At 37.8% G+C, this 26055-nt stretch overlaps 1 protein-coding gene across 5 annotated transcripts; it reads right to left on the bottom strand.

The window, feature by feature from the left end:
- Window positions 1–86: 86 nt before the first annotated feature.
- Window positions 87–25214, bottom strand: brd8a (bromodomain containing 8a). 5 transcript variants are annotated; one of them, XR_012340559.1, is made up of 20 exons: window positions 19254–19394; window positions 19099–19168; window positions 18105–18154; window positions 17892–18014; window positions 17735–17815; window positions 17566–17630; window positions 17254–17378; window positions 16972–17163; window positions 15347–15440; window positions 12481–12615; window positions 12188–12327; window positions 7963–8374; window positions 7545–7588; window positions 7153–7421; window positions 4479–4571; window positions 4294–4362; window positions 3897–4179; window positions 2858–2902; window positions 288–655; window positions 87–196 (listed from the first exon to the last, which is right to left on the bottom strand). XR_012340559.1 is itself a non-coding variant. In XM_073824714.1 (20 exons), exons 1-20 carry the CDS (start codon window positions 25105–25107, stop codon window positions 596–598), a joined length of 2463 nt encoding a protein of 820 aa, XP_073680815.1. In that variant the 5' UTR covers window positions 25108–25214; the 3' UTR covers window positions 96–595. The 5 variants fall into 5 exon arrangements, 4 of the variants coding, with proteins under 4 accessions (XP_073680815.1, XP_073680817.1, XP_073680814.1 ...); XM_073824714.1 differs by lacking the exon at window positions 19254–19394 and adding exons at window positions 24562–24655; window positions 25089–25214 and having other exon boundaries at window positions 96–655; XM_073824716.1 differs by lacking the exons at window positions 2858–2902; window positions 19254–19394 and adding exons at window positions 24562–24655; window positions 25089–25214 and having other exon boundaries at window positions 96–655.
- Window positions 25215–26055: the final 841 nt, after the last annotated feature.

Here is a 26055-nt window from a genome sequence, read left to right as displayed (position 1 = left end):
TGGAAGAAAAGATGATGTTACAACAATTATATTGTCATCACCATAAGGCTTCAGAAGACTTTAAATGTAGTACACAAGTCATATGGTCTCTTTTTATGATGCTTTTTATTTTTTCTTTCTTTTTTTGGAGCTTGAAAGTCCTTGGTCCTCATCTGTTACATGGAAGAAAGCAGTGTGCACATTTTTTAAAACCTCTCTAAGTAAAAAAAAAAAAAAGTAGTTTAGTTTGGAAAGACACAAATACAGCATTATGGCAGAGAGTGAAAAGAGGATAAATTGTCAGTAACCTTGTTCTCACATAAGAAGGCATTTCAATTCAAACGTTTCGTCCTTTCGTCAGGTTTTTTCCTGCTCATTCGTCAATACCTGTGAAGGCACTATTCGTACACAAAACAAATCTTTAGTAATACACAACACACACCTCACAAAATTACATACGCACAGACACATATATGCACAGATTTTGAGGCAGTCCCATCGTTGTCCAGTGAAACGCTCATAACCCTCGTCTTAGTGATAAAGACGGATTGTCCTATGCTGTCTTCATCACTCAGTCACTTATTGGCATTTTAAAGGAATCCACCCACTTGGCTGCCTATTTCTTCATCTTCAAGTCTGCTTCTATAGCACAGCGTCGTCCCCTGGTGCCCCCATCCTGCAGAGAGGAAATGAGTCACGGTGATGGTTGTCAGTCACTTTAAAGCAAATCGCTTTTTACAGCAGGTTTTCCAGATCACTTTAAATATACAGTTGAAGTCAAAAGTTTACATACACCTTGCAGAATCTGCAAAATATTATTTTTGTATCAAAATAAGTGGGATCATACAAAATGCATGTTATTTTTTTATTTAGTACTGACCTGAATAAGATATTTCACATAAAAGATGTTTACATACAGTAGTGTTTGTCACACTTTAATGTTTCAGATCATCAAACAAATTTATATATTAATCAAAGATAACACAAGTAAACATAACATGCCGTTTTTAAATGAAATAAAAGGTAAAAAAAAACAACACATGGCCCTGTGTGAAAAAGTTAAAACATAACCCCCTGTTAAAACATAACTGTGATTTATCACACCTGAGTTCAGTTTCTCTAGCCACACCTGTTCGCAATCAAGAAATCACTTAAATAGGACCTGCCTGACAAAGTGAAGTAGACCAAAAGATCCTCAAAAGCTACACATCATGTTGAGATCCAAAGAAATTCAGAAACAAATGAGAAAGTAATTGAGATCTATCAGTCTGGAAAAGGTTATAAAGCCATTTCTAAAGCTTTGGGACTCCAGCAAACCACAGTGAGAGCCATTATCCACAAATGGCGAAAACATGGAACAGTGGTGAACCTTCCCAGGAGTGGCCGAACGACCAAATTACCCCAAGAGCGCAGCGACGACTCATCCAAGAGGCCACAAAAGACCCCACAACAACATCTAAAGAACTGCAGGTCTCTCTTGCCTCAGTGAAGGTCAGTGTTCATGACTCCATCATAAGAAAGAGACTGGGCAAAAATGGCCTGCATGACAAGAGTTCCAAGACGAAAACCAGAAAGAAGAACATAAAAAGAACATAAAGAACATAAAAAGAACATAAAGGCTCGTCTCAGTTTTGCCAGAAAACATCTTGATGATCCCCAAAACTTTTGGGAAAATACTCTGTGGACTGACGAGACAAAAGTTGAACTTTTTGGAAGGTGTGTGCCCCATTACATCTGGTGTAAAAGTAACAGCATTTAAAATATGGTGGTAGTGTGATGGTCTGGGGCTGTTTTGCTGCTTCTGGACCTGGAAGACTTGCTGTGATAAATGGAACCATGAATTCTGCCGTCTACCAAAAAATCCTGAAGGACAATGTCCGGCCATCTGTTCGTGAGCTCGAGCTGAAGCAAACTTGGGTTCTGCAGCAGGACAATGATCCAAAACACACCAGCAAATCCACCTCTGAATGGCTGAAGAAAAACAAAATGAAGACTTTGGAGTGGCCTAGTTAAAGTCCTGACCTGAATCCTATTGAGATGTTTTGGCATGACCTTAAATAGGTGGTTCATGCTTAAACCCTCCAACGTGGCTGAATTGCAACAATTCTCCCAAAATGAGTGGGCCATAATTCCTGCACAGCGCTGTAACAGACTCATTGCAAGTTATCGCAAACACTTGATTGCAGTTGTTTCTGCTAAGGGTGGCCCAACCAGTTATTAAGTTTAGGGGGCAAACACTTTTTCACTCTGGGCCATGTGGGTTTTCCATTTATAATAAACTTCATTCAAAAACTGCATGTTGTGTTTACTTGTGTTATCTTTGATTAATATTTAAATTTGTTAGATGATCTGAAACAATAAAGTGTGACAAACATGCAAAAAAATAAAAAATCAGGAAGGGGGCCAACACTTTTTCACACCACTCTATGTAAACGTCTTTTATGTGAAATATCAACTTCAGGTCAGTACTAAATAAAAAATAACAGGCATTTTGTATGATCCCTCTTATTTTGGTAAAATAATCAACATTATGCAGATTCTGCAAGATGTATGTAAACTTTAGACTTCAACTGTATGTCAAACTAAACATAAAATAAATCTACTTATGGTGTGTAAAAATTGCTGGTAGCCTCTAATAAACAAAAGCGTGATTTCTCAAAAAAGCGACTGGCTCTAACTTCACCCCAAAATGAAAATTCTTCTTCTGTTCAACATCAAAGTAGATATTTTAAAGAATGTTGGTAACCAAACAGTTGCTGGTAGTTTTTCCTACTATGGAAGTCAATAGCTACCAGCAACTGTTTGGTTACCAGCATTCTTCAAAATATCAGTAAAACCAGCGTTGGTAAGGGGTAGAAGAAGCAGACAGGATACTTACAAAGAGAGAGAGAAGGAATGCAGGAGAGGCCATGGGAACACAGTCCTGTATGAGGACAAATGTCAGTGTCAGAGAAATAAAAGAGCCTCGAATGCACACTCAAATGCAAAAGCAGTTTAAAGATGGATGTTACATTGAAACAGACAGAAACGGAAAGATAGGTGGGTTTCATGTTTGTAAAATGCAACTCAACTGGACTGACCAAATTTAGACATCAAATGTGACTTCTTTCATATCACTTTCTATCATATCTCTTTCTTCTCACATTATAGAATAATTTAAACTCTAATCTATATTTTGTCTGTTACTTATTGCCTTAAAAGGATAGTTCACCTAAAAATGAAATTACTCCCCCTCATGTCGTTCCAAACCAGTAAGACATTTGTTAATCTTCGGAACACAAGTTAAGATATTTTTGATGAAATCCGAGAGCTTTCTGCCCTTGCATAAACAGCAATGCAACTACCACGTTTAAGGCTCAGAAAGGCAGTAAGGACATCATTAAAATAGACCATGTGAACTCACCTCAGTGGTTCAACCATAATGTTATAAAGCTACGAGAATACTTTTTGTGTGCAAAGAAAACAAAAATAACTTTATTTAACAATTTCTGCTCACACATCTACTCATAAACACGTCGAAGACTGACACTGATGAGAAGAGATTGTTGGGTAAAGACTTTGCACACAAAAATTATTCTCAGAACTTCGTAACTTTAAGGTTGAACCACAAATGTCACATGGACTATTTTAACAATTACTACCTTTCTGAGCCTTGAACATGTCAGTTGTGTTGCTGTCTATGCAGGCTCAGAAAACTCTCAGATTTAATCTAAAACATCTTCATTTGTGGTTTCTGGAGATAAACAAAGGTTTTACAGGTTTGGAACAAGATGAGAGTGAGTAAAGTACGGTAATTAGTGAGAAAGAGGGAGAGTTTGTGCGTGCATCTGTGCAGTTTCTCTACTTATAGTAGACTAACATTAGTGATCCAGAATCTTCTGATGCGACCAAAGGTTTAAACACATAAAGTGCCCCACCTTGTCATTGGGATCCTGCTTGCGGTTGGCATCTCTCCCACGCAGGCTCTTGGCACTGATGCCCGATTCCGAGGTTTGCATGATCAACTGTGTGGCCAGAAACTGCTGGATCTGCTCCAGAACGTCCCTCTGCATCTCCACGGCCATGTGGAACACATCATGGTCTGAGCTGTTGTACATCACCGCGTTCTGGAACATCAGCATGATGTCGCGCTGGAACTCAGCTGTGGTGCGGATCAGCCCGTTCTCAATGTTCTTCTTGATGGTGGACAGATCCATTGGCCTAAGAACCCAAAAGTGTCACTTTGTAATTACTTTTCGGAATTGATTTGTATTATACATTCAACAATCTCAAAACATCAAGGACATTTGGATTTGCAAATGCTTGTATGCTCACCTGTGCACAATACTATGATAACCAGGGGCGATGTCATCTGTCACTGGTTGCAGGAAGACATTTGCATACCTGTTTAAAATATCCAATTATCACAGTTTAATCATTCCTGCTGAGCAGAACTGCGGCTTTTAGACGAGTCAGATAAAAGGGGATGGTGTTTGGTACGCAGTAATGAAGACTCTCACCTGTGATTGGCTGCTGCTCGCCACACCAACATAATGGCTTTCTTCCAGATCTTCTGAGCCTGAATTGCTTCTTGATCTTCACTGCAGATAGAGCTGAGGAGGATGAAGAAGACAGCATTATGTAATAATAGCATGTTGAATAATTGTACATAAGAGTGTTTACACCAAGCCTGAGGTGACTAGATGACACAAAAATATGAATGGAATAGTTCACCCAATCATGAAAATGTACTCATTCTCAGGCCATCCAAGATGTAAATGAGTTTGTTTCTTCATCAGACCAGATTTGGAGAAATTTAGCATTACAACACTTGCTCACCAATGGATCCTCTGTGGTGAATGGGTGCCAACAGAATGAGAGTCCAAACAGCAGATAAAAACATCACAATAATGCACAAGTAATCCACACGACTCCAGTCCATCAGTTAATGTCTTGCAAAAAGAAAAGCTACTCGTTTGTAAGAAACAAATCCATTATTACGCATTTTAAACTTCAAATTGTTGCTTCCAGCTAAAATAGGACTCATCCATCCATAATATTGCTTTCTCCCGTATAAAACTTGTCTAGTCTGATTTGGGAGAAAAATATGCACAGATCAAGCAGTTTACTTGCGAAAACAGTCTGAAATAGTTCTAAACAAATATGTCAGTGGATTTTATGTGAGAGACTTTTTTTTCACTGGAGGAAGTGTTATTTTAAATTATGGACTGGTTTAAACAATGCTTTAAGGTTAAAATGCTTTTTTTGATTAGTTTTTTACCAAGACACAGCTTTTTGCTTAAAGGAACACTCCACATTTTTTGGACATAGGCTAATTCTACAACTCCCCCCGAGTTAATAAGTAAATTTTTACCGTTTTGAAATCCATTCAGCCGTTCTCCTGTTCTGGCAATATCACTTTTAGCATAGCTTAGCATAGATCATTGAATCCTATTAGACCAATAGCATCGCGTTCAAAAATGACCAATGAGTTTTGGTATTTGTCCTATTTAAAACTTGACTCTTCTGCAGTTATATCGTGTACTAAGACCGGCAGAAAATGTAAATATGCGAATTTCTAGGCTGATAAGATTAGGAACTACACTTCCATTCCGGCGTAATAGTCAGCAGGCGCAGTAATATCACGCAGCACAACGTGACCAACTGAATGCACAGGGAGCGTTCCTCATTGGAAGTTACCTAGCTGGGAACTAATTTCAGGCGCTGCATGATATTACTGCGTCTGCTGCGTCCATATTAGGGCAGCAAACTTCTTTGACTATTACGCCGGAATGGGAGTGTAGTTCCTAATCTTATCAGCCTAGAAACTCGCATCTTTACATTTCCGCCGGTCTTAGTACACGATATAACTACAGAAGAGTCAAGTTTTAAATAGGACAAATACCGAAACTCGTTGGTCATTTTTGAACGTGATGCTATTTGTCTCATAGGATTCAATGATCTATGCTAAGCTATGCTAAAAGTGATATCACCAGAACAGGAGAACGGCTGAATGGATTTCAAAACGGTAAAATTTTACTTATTAACTCGGGGGGGAGTTGGAGAATGAGCCTATTTCCAAAAAAAAGTGGAGTGTTCCTTTAAGACATTAATTGTTGGACTGAAGTTGTGTAGATTACTTGAGGATTATTATAATGTTTTTAACAGCTGTTTAAACTCTCATTCAGATGGCACCCATTCACTACAGAGGATCCTTTGGTGAGCAAGTGATGTAATGCTACATTTCTCCAAATTTGTCCCAATGAAGAAACAAAAATCTATGTCTTGGGTGGCCTGAGAGTAAATTTTCAGCAAATTTCACTATAATCATAATCATCAGAGCTATTTACAATCAGACTTAGTGGAATTAGTTCCCTTCCAGAATAAAACATTTCTGATAATTTACTCACCCCCATGTCATCCAAGATGTTCAGATCTTTCTTTCTTCAGTCAAAAAGAAATTAAGGTTTTTGAGGAAAACATTCCAGGATTTTTCTCCATATATTGGACTTCAATGGTGGCCAATGGGTTGAAGGTCCAAATTGCAGTTTCAGAGGGCTCTACGCGATCCCAGCCGAGGAATAAGGTTCTTATCTAGCGAAAATTAAAATGTATATTCATTTTAACTACTAATGCTTCACGCATTATGTAATCACATTGGAAAGGTCACACGTGGTTAGTTCTTCATCTGTGTACTTCGGTTCAAAAAGGTAGGGTAGGGTAAAAAACTCCTAATTTTCTCCTCTTCAAACTGCCCAACATCGTTGTTTTACCTATCTTTGTAAAGGGTATTTGACTTTCTTTGCACGCTTGCTTTGTAAACACTGGGTCAGTATTTGCCTAAGTCACGTTTGTGACATTTCCAACGTGACTACATAAGACGTGAAGTCGAGCTAGTGCAAGACAAGCATTTGTTGTTAAAAAGTATATAATTTTTGTTTTTTGTTTTTTTTCTAAATGACTGATTGTTTCACTAGACAAGACCCTTATTCCTTGGCTGGGATTGTGTAGAGCCTTTTGAAGCTGCGCTGAAACTGCAATTTGGCCCTTCAAAAAAAATCCTTTGTTTTTCTTCTTTTCGACTGAAGAAAGACAGACATGAACATCTTCGATGACATGGGGGTGAGTAAATTTTCAGGAATTTTTTATTCTAGAAGTGAACAATCCTTTAATTATATTAGTTTTGGCACATACAACTGTGAGGAGGCAGGGCTGCTAGGAATGGAGTCCGCAGTTGTGTGGAGCTGTACGGAAGAGGATGCCGTGTGCATGCTGTAGCCGTCCTCGCTCTCGCTCGCTGGAGGATCCAACTCTGTTTCCCCCTCTGCCTCAGAGAGATAAACTCCATCTCCATCCTCTTCTCCCCCACAATCCTCGACTCCATCCCCTTCTAATCCAGCTTTCATCTCCGACACACTGCCCTCCTCCGCATCACTCACGGCCTCCTCCTCCTCTTTCACTTCCTGTTAACGAGGAGTGTAAAAAAAATACTAAAAAGGGCAGAGTTCATGGTTTCCGGGTCTATATGTACTCGTGGGTGGTACATTATGTGTTAGCGTAAGCAGACAGTCACAGCATCACCACACCTTTGAGTGCTGTTTTATCGCAGGGTCATCTTCTGACCGTGTATCTGGAAAAGAATAGAACATCTGTGAGGTCTTACTACAAAAGTTGTGTATCCAGTGTGTGTGTGTGTAAAGGTTTTTTGCACAAAAAGTATTCTCATAGCTTCAGAACATTACAGTTGAACCGCTGATGCCACATGGACTATTTTAACGATGTCCTTACTACCTTTCTAGGCCATAAAATGTTTCAGTTGCTTGCTGTCTATGCAGGGTCAGAAAGCTCTTGGATTTCATCAAAAATATCTTAGTTTGTGTTCCGAAGATGAAGGTCTTACAGGTTTGGAACAACATGAGGGTGAGTAATTAATGACAGAATTTTTATTTTTAGGTGAACTAACCCTAACTAATCTGCTTTAGTATAAACGCAAGCGCAGAATACCTGATTGAGACTGTGTCCATTCGTCAGTCTCACTTTTGATCACAGCTCGCAGTGATTCTGGCTGCCCATCCTGGGCCTCGTCAGTGTGCTCCGGTCTAAGGGCAACTGGGTCTAAAGGCGCTCCAGCTGTCGGAGTGGGGTCTTTAGGAACTGAGAGGACAGTGGTGGAGGGTGACTTGAACCCCTGTGCGCAGCCACTGCTGGATCCACACATGTCGGAAACCTCTCGCTTCCCCTCTAACAGATGCAGGGAATGTGGGTCTAAGTCCTCTGAAGTGCTGGAGGGCTCAGGGCCAATGGGCCTGAAAGGGTTGGGCTCCCAGGTACCTGACAGGTTGTGACCAGTGTCCTCACACAGAGACAAGGCGGCTTCCACCGCTGCAGCATCCAGTGCCTCAGCATTCTCGTCACCCTGCATCAACACAGGAGGATTTTTTTAGTTGGACTATGCGAGAAACGTCAGACGAGAAAGATTTGAGTGATAATGGTTTAGGGCAGGGGTCCCAAAACTTTTTTCTGAGCGGGCCACATAATTTTCTTTTCTTTAATGGGGGGCCGGGTCAGTTTATAAAATAAAATTCCATGGGCCGGACTGACTATTATTATTATTATTATTTTATTATGATTTTACCTGTATTTATTATACCTTTTAATGCTAGAATAGTTTATTATTTTTATGCACCAGACAGACAAATGATCATTTCTTTTCAAAAGATATACAGGTGCTTCTCAGTAATTTAGAATGTCATGGAAAAGTTCATTTATTTCAGTAATTCAACTCAAATTGTGAAACTTGTGTATTAAAGGAACACTCCACTTTTTTTGGAAATAGGCTCATTCTCCAACTCCCCCCGAGTTAATAAGTTGAGTTTTGCCGTTTTGAAACCCATTCAGCCGTTCTCCTGTTCTGGCGATATCACTTTTAGCGTAGCTTAGCATAGATCATTGAATCCTATTATACCAATAGCATCGCGTTCAAAAATGACCAACGAGTTTCCATATTTGTTGTATTTAAAACTTGACTCTTCTGTAGTTATATCGTGTACTAAGACCGGTGGAAATGCAAAGCTTCAATTTTCAAGGCTGATAAGATTAGGAACTACACTCCCATTCCGGCGTAATAGTCAAGGAAGTTTGCTGCCGTAATAAGGCTGAAGCAGGAGCAGTAATACCACGCAGCACATGTGCAAATGCTAAACTAGCTGGGAACTCATTTCTGATAATTCTCTGCCTGCTTCGGCCTTATTACGGCAGCAAACTTCCTTGACTATTACGCCGGAATGGGAGTGTAGTTCCTAATCTTATCAGCCTAGAAACTCGCAGCTTTGTATTTCCACCGGTCTTAGTACACGATATAACTACAGAAGAGTCAAGTTTTAAATACAACAAATATGGAAACTCGTTGGTCATTTTTGAACGCGATGCTATAGGTCTAATAGGATTCAATGATCTATGCTAAGCTATGCTAAAAGTGATATCGCCAGAACAGGAGAACGGCTGAATGGATTTCAAAACGGTAAAAATCACTTATAAACTCGGGGGGAGTTGGAGAATGAGCCTATTTCCAAAAAAGTGGAGTGTTCCTTTAAATAAATTGAATGCACACAGAGTGAAGTAGTTTAAGTCTTTGGTTCTTTTAATTGTGATGATTTGGCTCACATTTAACAAAAACCCACCAATTCAGTATCTCAACAAATTAGAATATGGTGACATGCCAATCAGCTGATCAGCTCAAAACAACTGCAAAGGTTTCCTGAGCCTTCAAAATGGTCTCTCAGTTTGTTTCACTAGGCTACACAATTATGGGGAAGACTGCTGATCTGACAGTTGTCCAGAAGACAATCATTGACACCCTTCACAAGGAGGGTAAGCCACAAACATTGTATTGCCAAAGAAGCTGGCTGTTCACAGAGTGCTGCATCCAAGCATGTTAACAAAGTTGAGTTGAAGAAAAAAAGTGTGGAAGAAAAAGATGCACTACCAACCGAGGAAAACTTTGGGTAACTGGGAGATGAGTGAAGTAGCAGTGCTAGTCATTTAGTCATCGCTCTTTTCTAGCTGGCTCGCGCATCACCTGTTTGATCGCGATGACACATTACGTTGAATGTACCATTCTCTTAGTGAATTTAACAAATAATTATACCTATGTTAATAACTAAGGGAAATTTTAGTTTGAAAGCCAACCTTTATTATCAAATACCGACATGATATAAGTAAAACATATTTAAAATTACATTTTCAAAAATGTCTCTGGCATTGTTGATTGCCGCATTCGGCCCCCGGGCCTTAGTTTGGGGACCCCTGGTTTAGGGTGTTTTCACGATATTGGTGGCACTGAACGAAAACAATGCCACTGAACTGAACGAAGCTGGCATATTTTGCTGATTATTGCTGAAAATGGTCAATTATTGTCATGTTTTGAGCTGTGCTAATCGGTCAGACCAGGAATGCATTTGAAGTACTACAGACTGCCAAAAGTTATAACACATCAAGGAGAAGAGTGCAAAAAACAGTCTGAGGAACAAAAGGCGTTTGTGGTTGGCCAAACTGCACCAGGATTTCCAGGGCAAGAATCCTGACAACATTTGTGTCTGTTTTTATCCTTTCTTGTCAGGTAGGTGAAATATTAGGCTAATATCTTAATTAATTCTGCTTGTACGTATCTTTACCACCTATTAACTTTAGTTAGTCAACATATTGCACCCTTTACTACTAAGTCCTTCTCTATATGATATAACAGCTTCCACACATTTTTTCCTTGGTTTCAACAACATATTCAGTAGTACATTAAGCGTGCAATCCATGTTGTTGTTTGCATCTGAGTATATTCAATATATGGCCTCTTATTTGGGTAACTGACCAAACCGTGACGTAACTGCAAACCCTCGATAGCGGATAGATATTTCTATAATGTCGACTAGTTTGATCCAGTTTGATGTTTTATATATATCTTTTTGCTCAATATATTCTGTTTTCCTTGTGTTCAAATGGTAGATATAGTACATCAAAGGAAAATATCTAAATGGATTTAGAAAAAATGTCTTGTTGCTTTTTTGCAAATTCATATGTTTTCAAACTTGGAAATCCTGCATACTCCAAAAAGATTTGTTTAATTTTTTATCCATAACATCCTCACTACTGAGAAACTATTGTGCATTATATCTCTTGCTTTTTCTTTAAAACATAAACCATAATTAGTTATATAAATATGATCATATAACTATAAACATTTTAAAATAAATTAATAATTGCACATACCATTCATAATTTATTTATTTATTTTTAAGTACTTTTATTCAGCAAGGATGCATTCAAATAATCAAAAGTGACCCTGAAACCTTTTTTTTTGTTTTATATTTTCTATTTCAGTTAAATACTGTTCTTTTAAAGTTTCTATTCATCAAAATATTAAGCTTAACAGCTGTTTTCAACAGTAATAATAATTAAAAAAAATGTTTCTTGAGCACCAAATCAGCATTAAAGAATCATTTCTGATGGACAATAGACTGGAAAAATGGCTACTGAAAATTCAGCTTTACCATCACAGGAAAAAATGACATTTTAAAATATATTACAATAGAATTTCTTTTTAATTGTAATAATATTTCACAATATTACTCATTTTAATGTATTTTGATTAAATAATATGAAATATTCTGTTATTAATTCTGTTATTAATTAGGGTATCCTGTCGTGTTGTTCCAAATCCATAAGACCTTCGTTCATCTTCGGAATACAAATTAAGATAATTTGATGAAATCCGAGAGATTTCTGACCCTACATAGACAGCAACGCAACTGACGTTCAAAGCCCAGAAAGGTTGTTAGGACACTGATAAAATAGTCCAGTGGTTCAACTGTAATGTTATGAAGCTTCAAGAATACTATTTTTTGGTGAAAGAAAACAAAAATTATGACTTTATTCAGCAATTTCTTCTTTTCCACGCCAGTCTTGATGGGCGTCCATGAGAGTACCATGAAGCGTATGTGGTACTCTTACTACCTTTCTAGACCTTGAATATGGTACTTGTGTTGCCGTCTATGCAGGGTCAGAAAGCTCTCGGATTTCATCAAAAATATCTTAATTTGCATTCCAAAGATGAACAAAGGTCTTACGGGTTTGGAACGACGTGAGGGTGAGTAATTCATAACAGAATTTTCATTTTTGCGTGAACTATCACTTTAATATTAAAAAAAAGTGTGAGAAAAATGCATGTGTGATTTACCTTCTCTTCAATAATGGCTATAATGTCCCCAACTGTCTCTAAGTCCAGCTCCTCTGCCATATACGACACAGTCACCAGGTCCTCCTCCCCTAAAACCGCCTCCTTATTATCCACTGAAGCACTGGGGGCTCCATCACTTCCTGTTTAAAGTATTACACACAAATCAAACCCACTTATCAACTTTACAAAAATGTTACAACAAATCAAACAAACATGAAATGGTCTAAAAAAGGGACTAAATACTAAATACATGATACTGAAGTTGGGAGAAGCATAAGGCAGCATCTAGAGACCTGTGCTGAGCGGGGCAGCGGTGTCCACTGCAGAGGTGGCAGCGCTGGAGGCGGGGTCTGCAGTGGCCAATGAGCTCAGCTGAGAGGGGAATTGGGCGGGGCCAGCTTCCAGCAGACGAGACAGTGTGGGAGCACCTGAGACACACGCATACAAACACAAGTGCAGCACGACATACCCATACACACAAGGTACACAGAGAGAGCGGGCTAGGCGTTAAGCTGGAAGAGATACCCGTATATTGACTCTAATATACAAAGATGCTGATCCTTTTCTTCCTTTAAGAGTGGGCATGGGCATTTGTAAATTTTATGAGTGTGTCTTCCGGTCTCATCCACGTCCAGCTATTTTTAGCTGTACAAAACAGCTCGTTTTGCTGCTTGATATTGCAATTTTCTACTGCTTAGATGCTAAACTGGGTCATTCAGTGTTAACTCAACCAGAGGTCCTATCTCAAATTTTTGATTTTGCTAATATATTAATTCTGAAGAAAGATAAGACATGTTTAGTGTTGAAAGCCAATATATTAAATGTCATGGATGAATAATTACTGAGTAATCCACTATTTTGTAGAGGGAGGTCAAAATGGCTATTTTCACCTTAGATTTAGAGTCAAGTTACAGGGGGTTAAAAATGACTTCAGAAAGATGGCAGCATCATTATCGTATTGTTGCACAGAGATTGGCAGTTATCAGTGCTTAATTTGAGCCGGATCCTGCCGGATCCTGTTCCGGAAAATGTCAGATTTTGGATTTTTGCGTTCCGGTATTTGTTTTTAAAGATCCGGCATTAACAAGTGCATTATATCGTGACAGTGCGTGCATACCAGACAGAGCAAGAGCAGGTTTATGTAGATGAATTTGGAGAAGGAGTGTTGGTCTTCAACATATTTTCGACCAATCCGCTTTTTTAAGTTCAAAATCGCTCTCATTGATTGGTGCTTACTGCTTAACCCACTCTCTCCAAACGTGCACTACTCACAAAACATATTTAGTGAGCAGCGGAATGTTTAGAGAGAGAGTGTAATATTGGAAATAATACCAAATCAAGTGAAATATTATAATGTATAAACATAATAAACACTATAAACATAGCTATAAGTTAGTTACCCTGACTCCAAAACAAATCATTTAAGGTATTTAGAACAGAACAAGAATGAAACAAAATATATAAACAAAGTGAAACTAAAAATACCAGGCGTTGGGCTCACATACCTCTGTAATTCGGCACAAATCCAAGTGTTTCCATATTCGCAATGTATTTGAATGATAAACTATTATTTATAATGTAGACTAGGCTTTGTACTTTACGTTCGTAAAAAAAAAAAAAAAAAAACCCCTTCAGCAAAAATGCGCTTGGCATAACAGCAGAGTGGACCGATTATACTAGGCTACGGACTATTTAAATAGACCAGAGTAATATTTTAAATGTTTAATTGACTGTATTTTATTTTGATAATGTACAGACTGCAATGCCAAGTTTGAATTGCTAGAATATGTGGTGTGTTTTTTTTGCAACACATTTTATTTTTAATGTAACTTACATTTTCCATCATCCTGCTTACCTATTTTTGACCCAGGGTTTGTGCCCTAGGCTGCAGTCCATGCAGAAACTTGTGAACTATGCGCTTATAGTTGTGGCATCACTGTTTAGTCGCGTAATTGAATGTTCCGGTAAAACTAAAGTTGTATTGTCAGTGTCGGTCACAGCGCCTTTAAACTGCTGTTTTGGATCCGGCAACTATTCATTTACAAATTAAGCACTGGCAGTTATATTAGTAAAATCTGTTGACTTTAGCTATCTTTGTTGCATTATGTTCCAATGGTGACCATTCAAAAATGGGGACATAGCACTTTTCAAGTTTTTCTCCAAAGTTTACATGCCTGTAACTCAAGAAGTATTAAAGATATTTGAATGCCCTTTTAGATATTGGGTCTTAACAAACTTTCCTTTTGGCATCTTTATTGTTATTGCCCTATGAGATTTGGTTCCAGAGATATTGGAAATTCAATATGGCTCTTGGAGTAAATTGTTAAAATGTGCACATTTTCAGTGGTCAAAACCCCAATGTGGGTTAGTTTAAAAAATATGATACTTCTTTTATTTTAAAGTGGAATGTCTGAAGAACAAATAATGTTAAAACTGGAGATGTATCTTTTGTTTCAATGTTTCATTCTGTCAAGACAACTGCATTAAACACACCAAAAAATAAGACATTTGGTTGACAAAAGAAAATAAGTTTCATATTTTTTTCAAACTGACCCACATTTGATTTTTGACCACTGAAAGTGTGTACACTTTAATAATTTACTCCTGGAGCCATATTGAAGTACCAATATCTCTGGAACCGAATCTCACAGGGCATTAAAAATAAAGATCCAAAAATGAAAATTTATTAAGACCCAATATCTAAAAAGGCAGTCAAATATCTTTAATACTTCTTGAGTTACAAGCATGCAAACTTTGGAGAAAAACTTGAAAAGTGCTGTTTTCTCCATTTTTGAATGGTCACCATTGGCACATAATGCAACAAAGATTGCTAAAGTCAACAGATTTTACTAATATGCCTAATAATCTCTGTGCAAAAATAAGATAATGATGCTGCCATCTTTCTGAAGTAATTTTTACCCCACTGTAACTTGACTCTGAATCTAAGGTGAAAATTGCCGTTTTGACCTCCCTCTACAAAATAGGGGATTACTCAGTAAATATTCATCCATGACATTTAATGTTTTGGCTTTCATCCCTATTAGCAATATCAAAAAATTGAGCCGGGGAAGTTTTTTAAATTTGGTTGATTTTACACGGAATGACCCAACTGTAACATTGCCAGACTCATTGTACACAAAAGTGTGTATTGATTCATACCTGTCGCTGCCTGAGAGGCAGGTAGTGAAGAAGTCATCATCTGATTATCGTGACTCCCTGTAAGTTGACTGGACGGAGATTCTCCCTCAACTGCCTGTAATAAGGATTTTCTTTAGATTTGACGCAAAAACTTTTTTAAAACTATAACAAAGAATCCAACATTCCTTAACAGGCATGATACAAGACATTTCTAGCGACAAGACATTTGTATGTCTACACAACAAACCTGCTCAGATTTATGCGGAAGAAACAGTTATATCACTTTTACAGGGTTCTCAAACTTAAAGGGATAGTTCACCAAAAATGAAAATTGTGTCATTATTTACTCACCCTCATGTTGTTACAAACCTGTTTCTTTTTTATGCTGAACATAAAAGAAGATATTTTAAAGAATGCTGCTAATCAAACAGTTGATGGTTGACTTCCATAGTATTTATTTCCCTACTATGGAAGCCAAAATTCTTCAAAATATCTTCTTTTGTGTTCAACATAAGTCATTTGTGGATAAGGATTTTTAAAATGTGTTTTATAGAGACTCACAAAGAGTAATTTCTAGCCAAAGAATTTATTTATTTTAATGATTATTATTTAATTGTATTAAGCATACAGAATGTGAGCAAATTTATATTGACTATAGAAATTGGCACACTTTTTTTCATGACTTTTTAATATTTCTGAATTTTTCAGACATGAAAATCGCATTTCTGACATTCCCTGGAATCTACAGAATTGTAGGAACCTTGCTTTTATTATTATTTTTTTTTATGACTTTATCATAACATATGGTTAGTGCACAATTAAACACTACTACACTACTGTTAAGTTTGGGATCAGTATTTTATACTTTTATTTAGAAAGGATGTATTAAATTGACTATATATGTATAATAATAATAATAATAATAAGGATTTCTATTTTTAAATAAGTGCATCAATAAATAAATTCATCAAAAAATATCTCAGGGTTTTTATGAAATGAAATATTAAGCAGTACAACCATTGATATTAAGAATAAATATTTCGTAAGCAGCAAATCAGCATATTGGAATAATTTCTGAAGGATCATGTGACACTAAAGACTAGAGTAATAATGCTGAAAATTCAGCTTTGCATCACAGGAATAAATTTCACGTTGAAAAATATATTAAAATTGATCAAAGCTATATTGAATTGTAATAATAATTCACACTTTTTCCTGTATTTTTATCAAATAAATGCAGCATTGAATAATAAATTTACTCAACTGTTTTAATATTAATAATAATAAAAAAAGAAACAAATCTTGAACAGCATTATCAGCATATTAGAATGATTTCTGGAGGATCGTGTGACACTGAAGACTGGAGTAATGATGCTGAAAATGTAGCTTTGATCACAGAAATCAATGACATTTTCAAATATATTTAAATAAAAAGCAGTTATTTTAAATAGTAAAAATATTTCACAATATTACCGCTTTTGCTGTATTTTGGATCAAATAAATGCAGGCTTGGTAAGCAGAAGAAACTTCTTTAAAAGCATTACAAATCTTACTGTTCAAAAACTTTTGACTGGTAGTGTAGAACTAAATTAATCTGTAGTTTCTATAGTTCCGAAATGTTATAAACATATGTGAAAAATTCTGACCAGTCTGGGGCTGGTGGGCAGAAGACTGCCTTTCTTCAGCAGTTCTGACAGAAGAGGAGAGGGAGGCGGAGTGATTTTCTGACCCAAAAGCTTCTTCTGTGTTGATTCATCCAGCAAAGACCCCAAACTCGCCTCTACCACTCCAGGGCCTGGCAGCTCCGTCAGAGGCACAAACACTGTTGATCCTGTCCCCTGTATCGGAGAGGGATGATTATTAAAATACATGACAAATTAAAACAAATTTCCAGAATGACAATATAAAAATTCAAAACAGAAACGCACCGTGGTGCTAGGATCTTCAGATGGATCTCCAATAGGAAAATCCAGGCTTGGGGAGCAGGCCCCAGAGGGGGATCGCACAGTCACACTGGGCACACGTTTAGGAGTGTTCTTCACTGCCTGCCTGGCTAAAAAGAAAAGATAAACAGCTCTTACTATTAAGCATTTATGATTAATTGAAACTACATTAATGAATGTCAGATTTACCCAATTATGTAATAAATGCTTCAGTATGCGTTAATTATTTTAGTAACCCAAGACAATGTGACCAAACCAAACAGTGCTCATGACACTTTGTGGGCTTTCTTTATATACCCTGGTACGCTGCATCTGTGGCCTTTCTTTTCACCTCAGCTTCCTCTTCCTCTTGTTTTCTGCTCCTAATGGACACACAGCATTTAAATCACTAAACTGATAAAAATCCTTTTAAATGTTGTATATTTATAGCAGATGGAAAGGATATACCTCGTATAATGACTCTTACCGTACAATTTCCTCCCATAGCTCCTCAAGTTTTGAGTCCAGATGTCCTGCCTGGATGAGTTCAGTTTCTCTCTTCAGTTTCCTTAAGAGACAGATTAATAGATTACAGTTAGCAGATAGCAGGTGTTGGTCCAAGTAAGCATGTGAATATTTGGTACCTGTGCTTCTCTTGTGTGTCCTTGATCAATCGCTTCAACTCTTCTATTCTTTCTGCTGTTAACCTGCGAACGATCACGTCTTCCACCGTCTCAACCACCTCCCCTTTCTCACCTCGCTTTCTCCTGTGAACGTGCACACATTTACACTCATAATTAAGTGCTGTCAGGAATGGACTGGATGTTGGAATGCAAATCAACAGGAAGTGGACTCACTTTGGAGCCTCGGTTGTCTCCAGGAGCTCAGAGTATTGTGAGGCACAATGCTGTGAAACAGTGAAGAAAAGAAAGAGAAAATGTGTTATATCCAGTTGAAGTCAAAAGTTTACATACACCTTGCAGAATCTGCAACATGCAAGTTATTTTACCAAAATAAGAGGGATCATTTATTTATTTAGTACTGGCTTAATTTACGTATTTCACATAAAAAAAACATACGGTCCACAAGAGTGATCAAAAATTTATATACACTTGAATCTTAATACTGTGTTGTTACTTGAATGATCCACAGCTGTGGGTTTTTTTGCTTAGTGATAGCTTTGTTTTTCCCACTGTTCTTCAGAAAAATGCTTCAGGTCCCACAGATTCTTTGGTTTTTCAGCATTTTTGTGTATTTGAACCCTTTCCAACAATGACTGTATGATTTTGATGATCTTTTCACACTGAGGACAACTAAGGGACTGACATGCAACTATTACAGAAGGTTCAAACACTCACTGATTCTTCAGAAGGAAACATGATGCATTAAGATACCAGAAGCTAAAATTTGTTAATTTTACCCTGATCTTCAAATTCAAAAGTTTTCACCCCTCTCTCTGGTTTTTCCATTGTTGGAAAGGGTTCAAATACACAAAAATGCTGAAAAACCAAAGAATTTGTGGGACCTGAAGGACTTTTCTGAAGAACAGTGGGCAGTTTAACTGTTCAGGACAAACAAGGGACTCATTAATAACTATCACTAACCCCCCCAAAAAAACTGCTGTGGATCATTCAGGTAATAACACAGCATTAAGAATCAAGTGTATGTAAACTTTCGAACAGGGTCAATTAACATTTTGCAGATTCTGCAAGGTGTTTGTAATCTTTTGACTTCAAGGTCTTATGGGTTTGGAATGACAAGAGGGTTAGTAATTAATAGAAGGTCATTTTTGGGTGAACTATTCCTTTAAGTATTGCATGTGATTGGATTTTTCCACAGCTTTCTAAATACCTTTTGAGAGAACCAGTCAGGAGGGCGTCCAGGTTCTGCAAATGGCTTGATGGCTCGGCTCACAGACACCCTGGAACAACACCCATGTACAAAACACATGACTATGATGTTGCTTTTTAAATTCACACTTCACACGTCGACGCAATCTTACTAACCTGCGTCCTATTAACATCTCTTCCACTGAACCGTTCTCTTTCACGGTTGGTCTCTGGAACTGCCAGTCAGCTGTCAACAAAGCTGACTTCATTTCAGCCTTTTCTTTGCAATCTGGTCTGAGCATCCTAGGCTTAACTGAGACCTGGGCCCGTATTCATAAAGAATCTTAGTGCAAAGAGTTGCTCCTAGTGACAAAATTCTAAGAGAATTCTTAGAAAAGTGGGCGTTTTCCCTTAAAATTAAAGAAAAGATCCTAGTAAAGAAAAAAGTAATTCAGAAAGAATCTTAACCCTTAAAAGAGGTCTTAAGGTCCAAATTTTTAGGAGTAGGGAAGAGGACTTTTAAGAGGCTTAAGAGTTTCTTTAGCAGTGGATAACACTGACAAAACATGAGGAGGGCAATGCGATATTTGCACACAATGCATGACAGTGATTTCACTGATGCTACACATGAGATTGTGCAGAGATAATGTTTGTGACTTATTTTATTAGAGACATGCTAACATCTCTGACATAGTGCAGAAATGCCATAGTGCAGAAATGGAAGAAATCACTACATTTATTACATGAACTTATTTGGCAACTGGAAACAATGCAACTATGCAGCAGTAATAATTTGGGTATGTTCACAACCTTCTATAAGCAAAGAGATCACACAAACAATTACAGCACTTTCACAACCTTAATGTGCTGCTGTTCATTACCTATCAAATACATTAAATACAACATTAACAGCATGGTAAACAAAAATATATATAAACATATAAAATATATAAACTTATATAATATGTGTGTTGCGGTAAAACAGGAAAAATGATGCCTATAATTTCAAAGTGAAGGCTTAAACTAGACCCTACACTTAAAAGTACTCTTTTATTTCCTTCTTGGACAACCAACCAATCACAGTCTTTAAAATGCTGTGTCATCGCTAGCAACGGGGTCAACCCCGCCTCCACACTAAGATAAAAGTTTTTGTCTTTTCTTTGCTCAGAGTTGCTCTTAGATTGATCCTGAATCACTCTTAAGCTAAAACTCCTACGTAGGAGTTTTTAAGCTAAAATAAAAGCTTTCTGAGAGGATTCTTAGAATCTTTATGAATACGGGCCCTGGATTTGTCCAGAAAACTCTGCAACCCCAGCCGCTCTATCTACTAACTTCTCCTTCTCTCACACCCCTCGTCAGACTGGAAGGGGTGGGGGTACGGGCTTGCTCATTTCTAACAACTGGACATACTCAACCCATTCTCCTTCATGCACTTATAACTCTCATACAATTACTATAACATCTCCTATCAAACTCCATGTTGTGGCAATTTACCGCCCTCCTACTCAACTTGGCATCTTCTTAGAGGAGCTGGATGGGCTGCTGTCCTCATTCCCAGAAGATGGCAGCCCACTTCTAGTCTTTGGTGACTTTAACATTCACATTGACAGACCTAATGCTACAGACTTCCATTCACTCCTAGCTTCATTTGATCTCAAACACATTGTCACTACATGCACTCACAAATCTGGCAACCATCTTGACCTAATCTACACAGGCAATTGTATTTCAGACAACATCTTGGTCAAACCCCTACACATCTCTGACCACTTCTTCATTTCATTTGAACTACATCTTGCTACTTGTGCACCCCCAACTCTCCTGCCTGTCACTTTTAGACGAAACCTACGCTCTCTTTCTCCCTCCCACCTTTCTTCACTAGTATCCTCCTCTCTTCCCTCTCCAACCCACTTCTCATCCATGGATACTAATGCAGCGACTGACACCCTATGTTCGACACTTACTTCTTGTCTAGATTATTTATGCCCTCTCTCCTCCAGGCCAGCACGGGCTACTCCTTCAAACCCTTGGCTATCCGATGTTCTTCGTGAGCATCGGTCCAAACTCAGGGCAGCCGAGAGAAAATGGCACAAATCTAAAGACCCAACTGACTTGAGTATGTATCGGTCTCTGCTTTCATCTTTCTCTACTCAAGTCCATACTGCCAAATCTTCATATTTCCACAACAAGATCAACAATGCTGCGGACGCACGGAATCTTTTCAAAACTTTTAATTCACTGCTCTGTCCCCCTCCACCTCCTACAATCACTTCTATAACACCTGATGATTTCGCCACATTCTTTACACACAAAACTACATCTATCAGTAGTCAGTTTTCAGCTCCACACTTACAGGAACTAAAATCGACCACACCCACAACCAAAACTCCCCTCTTCTCCTTCTGTCCCCACTCTGAGGCAGAAGTATCCAAACATCCGACGACATGTCCCTTAGATCCTATCCCCTCACACCTTCTCCAAGCAATCTCTCCCACAATCCTACCAGCGCTCACACACATCATCAACACATCTCTTCTCACAGGCTCTTTCCCCACTACATTTAAGCAGGCCCGGGTAACCCCACTACTCAAAAAACCTACACTTAACACTTCACTCATTGACAACTACAGACCTGTCTCCCTCCTTCCATTCATAGCAAAAACACTGTAACGAGCTGTCTTCAACCAGCTATCTTTATTTCTCACTCAGAACAACCTATTGGATGCTAACTAGTCAGGTTTCAGGAGTGGTCACTCAACTGAGACTGCGCTACTGTCTGTCACTGAAGCCTTGCGGACTGCAAAAGCTGATTCCAAATCATCAGTACTTATTTTGTTGGAACTATCTGCAGCTTTTGACACAGTGAATCACCAGATCCTCCTGTCTACCCTCTCATCGCTGGGCATCACAGGGACACCACTTCGCTGGTTCAAATCCTACCTCTCTGGTAGGTCTTTCAGAGTGGCCTGGGGAGGTGAGGTATCTAAAACACATCAACTGGTCACTGGGGTTCCTCAGGGATCAGTTCTTGGACCTCTCCTCTTCTCCATATACACTACATCTCTGGGTCCCATCATACAGGCACATGGCTTCTCCTACCATTGCTATGCTGATGACACACAGCTCTATCTTTCATTCAAACCAGATGATCCATCGGTAGCTGCACGGATCTCAGGTTGCCTGGCGGATATCTCTGCATGGATGAAGGAGCACCATCTACAGCTCAATCTGGCAAAGACTGAGCTCCTTGTCTTTCCTGCCACTCCAACTCTACAGCATGACTTCACTATCCAGTTAGGTTCATCAACAATTACCCCATCGACTTCAGCCAGAAATCTTGGTGTAATCTTTGATGACAAATTAACTTTCAAAGACCACATTGCTAAAACTGCTCGATCTTGCAGGTTTGCGTTGTACAACATCAGAAAGATCAGGCCCTTCCTAACAGAGCATGCTGCACAACTCCTTGTCCAGGCCCTGGTTATTTCTAGGCTGGACTACTGGAATGCTCTTTTAGCTGGTCTTCCAGGATGTACAATCAGACCTCTACAAATGATTCAGAATGCAGCAGCACGGCTGGTCTTCAATGAGCCCAAAAATGCCCATGTCTCACCTCTCTTCATATCACTGCACTGGCTACCGGTTACAGCACGCATCAAATTCAAGACACTGATGCTGGCATATAGGACAGTCACCGGCTCTTCACCTGCCTACCTCTGTTCACTACTACACATCTACACTCCTTCCAGAAGTCTGAGATCCTATAGTGAAAGACGCCTCATTGTACCACCACAGAGAGGCATGAAATCACTTTCCAGAACATTCTCGGTCACTGTTCCTGCCTGGTGGAACGTTCTTCCCACACCTATCCGGAATGCTGCCTCCTTAACAGTTTTCAAACAACTGCTAAAAACCCATCTTTTTCAAATCTATCTGACCCAATTACAAAAAAAAAAAGAAAATCTTTCTTGATCTTGTCTTTATAGCATGTACTCATATAACAATGCCTGATATATGGTATTTTCGAGCACTTCCCGCTTCGATCTGACTCTTAGGATGAATCGCTTGCTGTTCTCCCCAATTGTAAGTCGCTTTGGATAAAAGCGTCAGCCAAATGAATAAATGTAAATGTAAATTCGTCTGATTTGAGGAAAGACAGATTTGCTTTATTGGAATTAAAGCAGTAGTTCTCAAGGGGGTCCTTTACAGTTAATAAAAAATAATAAGTTGATGTAATTTACATATTTATAGTTATATAGCTTTAAAAAATTGTATCAATTGTGAATGAAAGTTTCTTGCTGGTGCTTATTTTACTCCTAAATAATGTATTTTGGAATGTAAAGAAATATACATGATGCAATTATTTGTTTAATAAGGAAAATATCATATAAGCTTTGTAAACCAAATGTCTTCCATACTATAAATTACTTTATACATAAAATAAACATAATTATATAGTGGTGGCCAAAAGAACACTAGTATTTTCACTAACTAAAAAAAATGTCAGTTATTTCTATCTTTTGCTGTAGTGAGTCAGTAGGACATACCAGTTTACATTTCCAAACATCCATTTTGCTATTAATTGTAATAATTGAGTGAGGTTTTTATTTGCACAGGGAGTCCGACAACAGCCAGTGCTCCACTCTGAGGTCTGATCTCATCATCATCCAGTCCATCTGGAATGAAATGAAGAAACAGGACAAACTGAGACTAAATCAAGAAGAACTGTTGCAACATTTCCAAGATGCTTTAAAAAAAACAACCTGCAAAGCTAAAGTACTGTTTAGTGTTTAGGCACTTGTGTAAAAATGCTGTAAAATAAGAATGCTGTCAAAAATAATGTCATAAATAGATTTTCTTTATCAATGAACTTCTGTTAACTAAATTAAATCAACATTTGGTGTGACCACCCTTTGTGTTTAAAGCATCTTTTGCCCTAGGTGCACTTGCGCATAGTTTTTCAGGTAGCTTTGCAGGTAGGTTTCTTGAAGCGTCTTGGAGATGTTGCCACAGTTCTTCTGGATTTAGTTTGTCTCAGTTTGTTCTGTTTCTTCATGTCATTGCAGACTAAAAGATGATGAGATCAGATGTGCAAACAAAATCTCACTGGATTATTGCAATTAAATTAAATTACAATTAAATAATTGAATGGTTGGAAATGTAAACTGATATTTCCTATTAACACACTACAGCAAAAGTCAGAAATAACTGACTTAAAACCATGTTTCTAATAATTTTGGCCACCACTGTACCTACATTCCGCATTAATATAATCCAAAACAACTAAAAATCAAGATATTTCATATACATAATATAGTATTTTTTATATATTTATTCATTCTCAATTTACATTTTTGTAGTTATGACAAGCTAAAACAAAAATAATCCTTATCCTAACACCTTATTCATAAAATCACAGACAACTGAATAAGTCAAGCGGTCTGAATTAAAGCAATGATATAAATGGTTTTTTTTTTTTAATCACCAGTTTTGGTCTCCACTCTTCATGACAGATGAGGCGAGGCACAGCTTTTCTCTAATTGACCATGGCTCTGTTGGGCCCAACAGCAATTTATGTTCTGTCCAAAGAATAAAAAGGCAGGATACACAGATCAGAATGCATTTCAAGAGTAATCAGTATTTAAGCACATATGTATTGGGCTCCGAGACGCATTATACAAGAGTGGGTGGGCAGTTTGACAACTAATAACGGGGCCATTTTAGATGGTCGACGCATCATCGGCATCTCACATTCCTCTAGCAGAAGACAAATGTGATGTCCTCACGAAAGCTAGTCATAAATGTGTCATTTTGTGTCCAGCGATTCGGCCAATGAGCGTCATTGTAATCATGACTTCTGCGTGTCGAATCCCGCAACACCTATGCACGCGCACAGCCGAATCCATTATGCACGCGCTTGACATGCATCAATTATGATCTGCCCCTCCGCCCCATGCAGGACATACGACGTACATGCATGTGTATGATGAAAATATAGAGAGCAATACTCACTTCCAACTCCGCTCGCCATTTTGTCATGACTGGACTGTTTTCTATTGCTCCTTTGGCATAACAAGTGTCTGGCTATCAAATGTAAATGTGCATATCCGGTGTGAATTTTCCAACAATCATTTTGCTCCAAAGGTCTGCGTAACCCCAATGTTATTAAGTCACATGTTTGCTGAATTTATAAAAGTCTATCATTCTGACAAGCATTTTGCGCTGGAATGCCTATATGAAGTACATACTTAATACTTAAGTCAGTGAATGACTGTTTGTGATATAATACTAAATATATATAATAATATTATTAATCATAATATATCGTATTGGTAGGTTTTTTTCTTCTGCTTACTAAATTCAGTTGTGAATGAAAGCTTCTTCCTGGTGCTTATTTCAGTCACTAATGAAATTGTTTTACTTAGAAAATACCATGCACATAAAAAGTGGACATTTTCCAAAACAAATAAATGACTTTGAATGAACGTAAACATAAACCTTTTGGAACCAACAAAAACATTGATTTTACATTTGGCAGCTATTAATGTAACTATGCAATACCTCGTTTTTGTGGCTTTGAATATAAAAATGTTGAAAATTCAAAAAGAAAATTCAAAAAGAAAGAATTCCTTTACTTTTTGGATACTTTTATTTCATTATGATATGATATTAGGTATTATATGCTATGAAAAGCGATTTTACCGTAGCGAAGAAACAACCCTGTGATAAACCAAAGTATTGTTATAAAGAAGTAACGAGTTGGTTTATAAACAAACATTTTATAGCTTTTATTTTGACTGGCTGATTCTTACCGGAAGTGGAAAGAATAAAATATATTTATTTAACGTTAGATACATTCGTTCAGAACGAACTCACGATGATAAATGAAGCAAAATATTTATTATAGGTTATTGCTAATCACGAATTATATCGTTTCTACGACTTGTCGAGCACTAATACTGAATCAAATATGAATAAA

The sequence above is a fragment of the Garra rufa genome, chromosome 19, assembly GCF_049309525.1.
Source record: "Garra rufa chromosome 19, GarRuf1.0, whole genome shotgun sequence".
Taxonomy (NCBI): Eukaryota; Metazoa; Chordata; class Actinopteri; order Cypriniformes; family Cyprinidae; genus Garra; species Garra rufa.
This window is presented reverse-complemented; position numbering and strand designations above follow the sequence as displayed.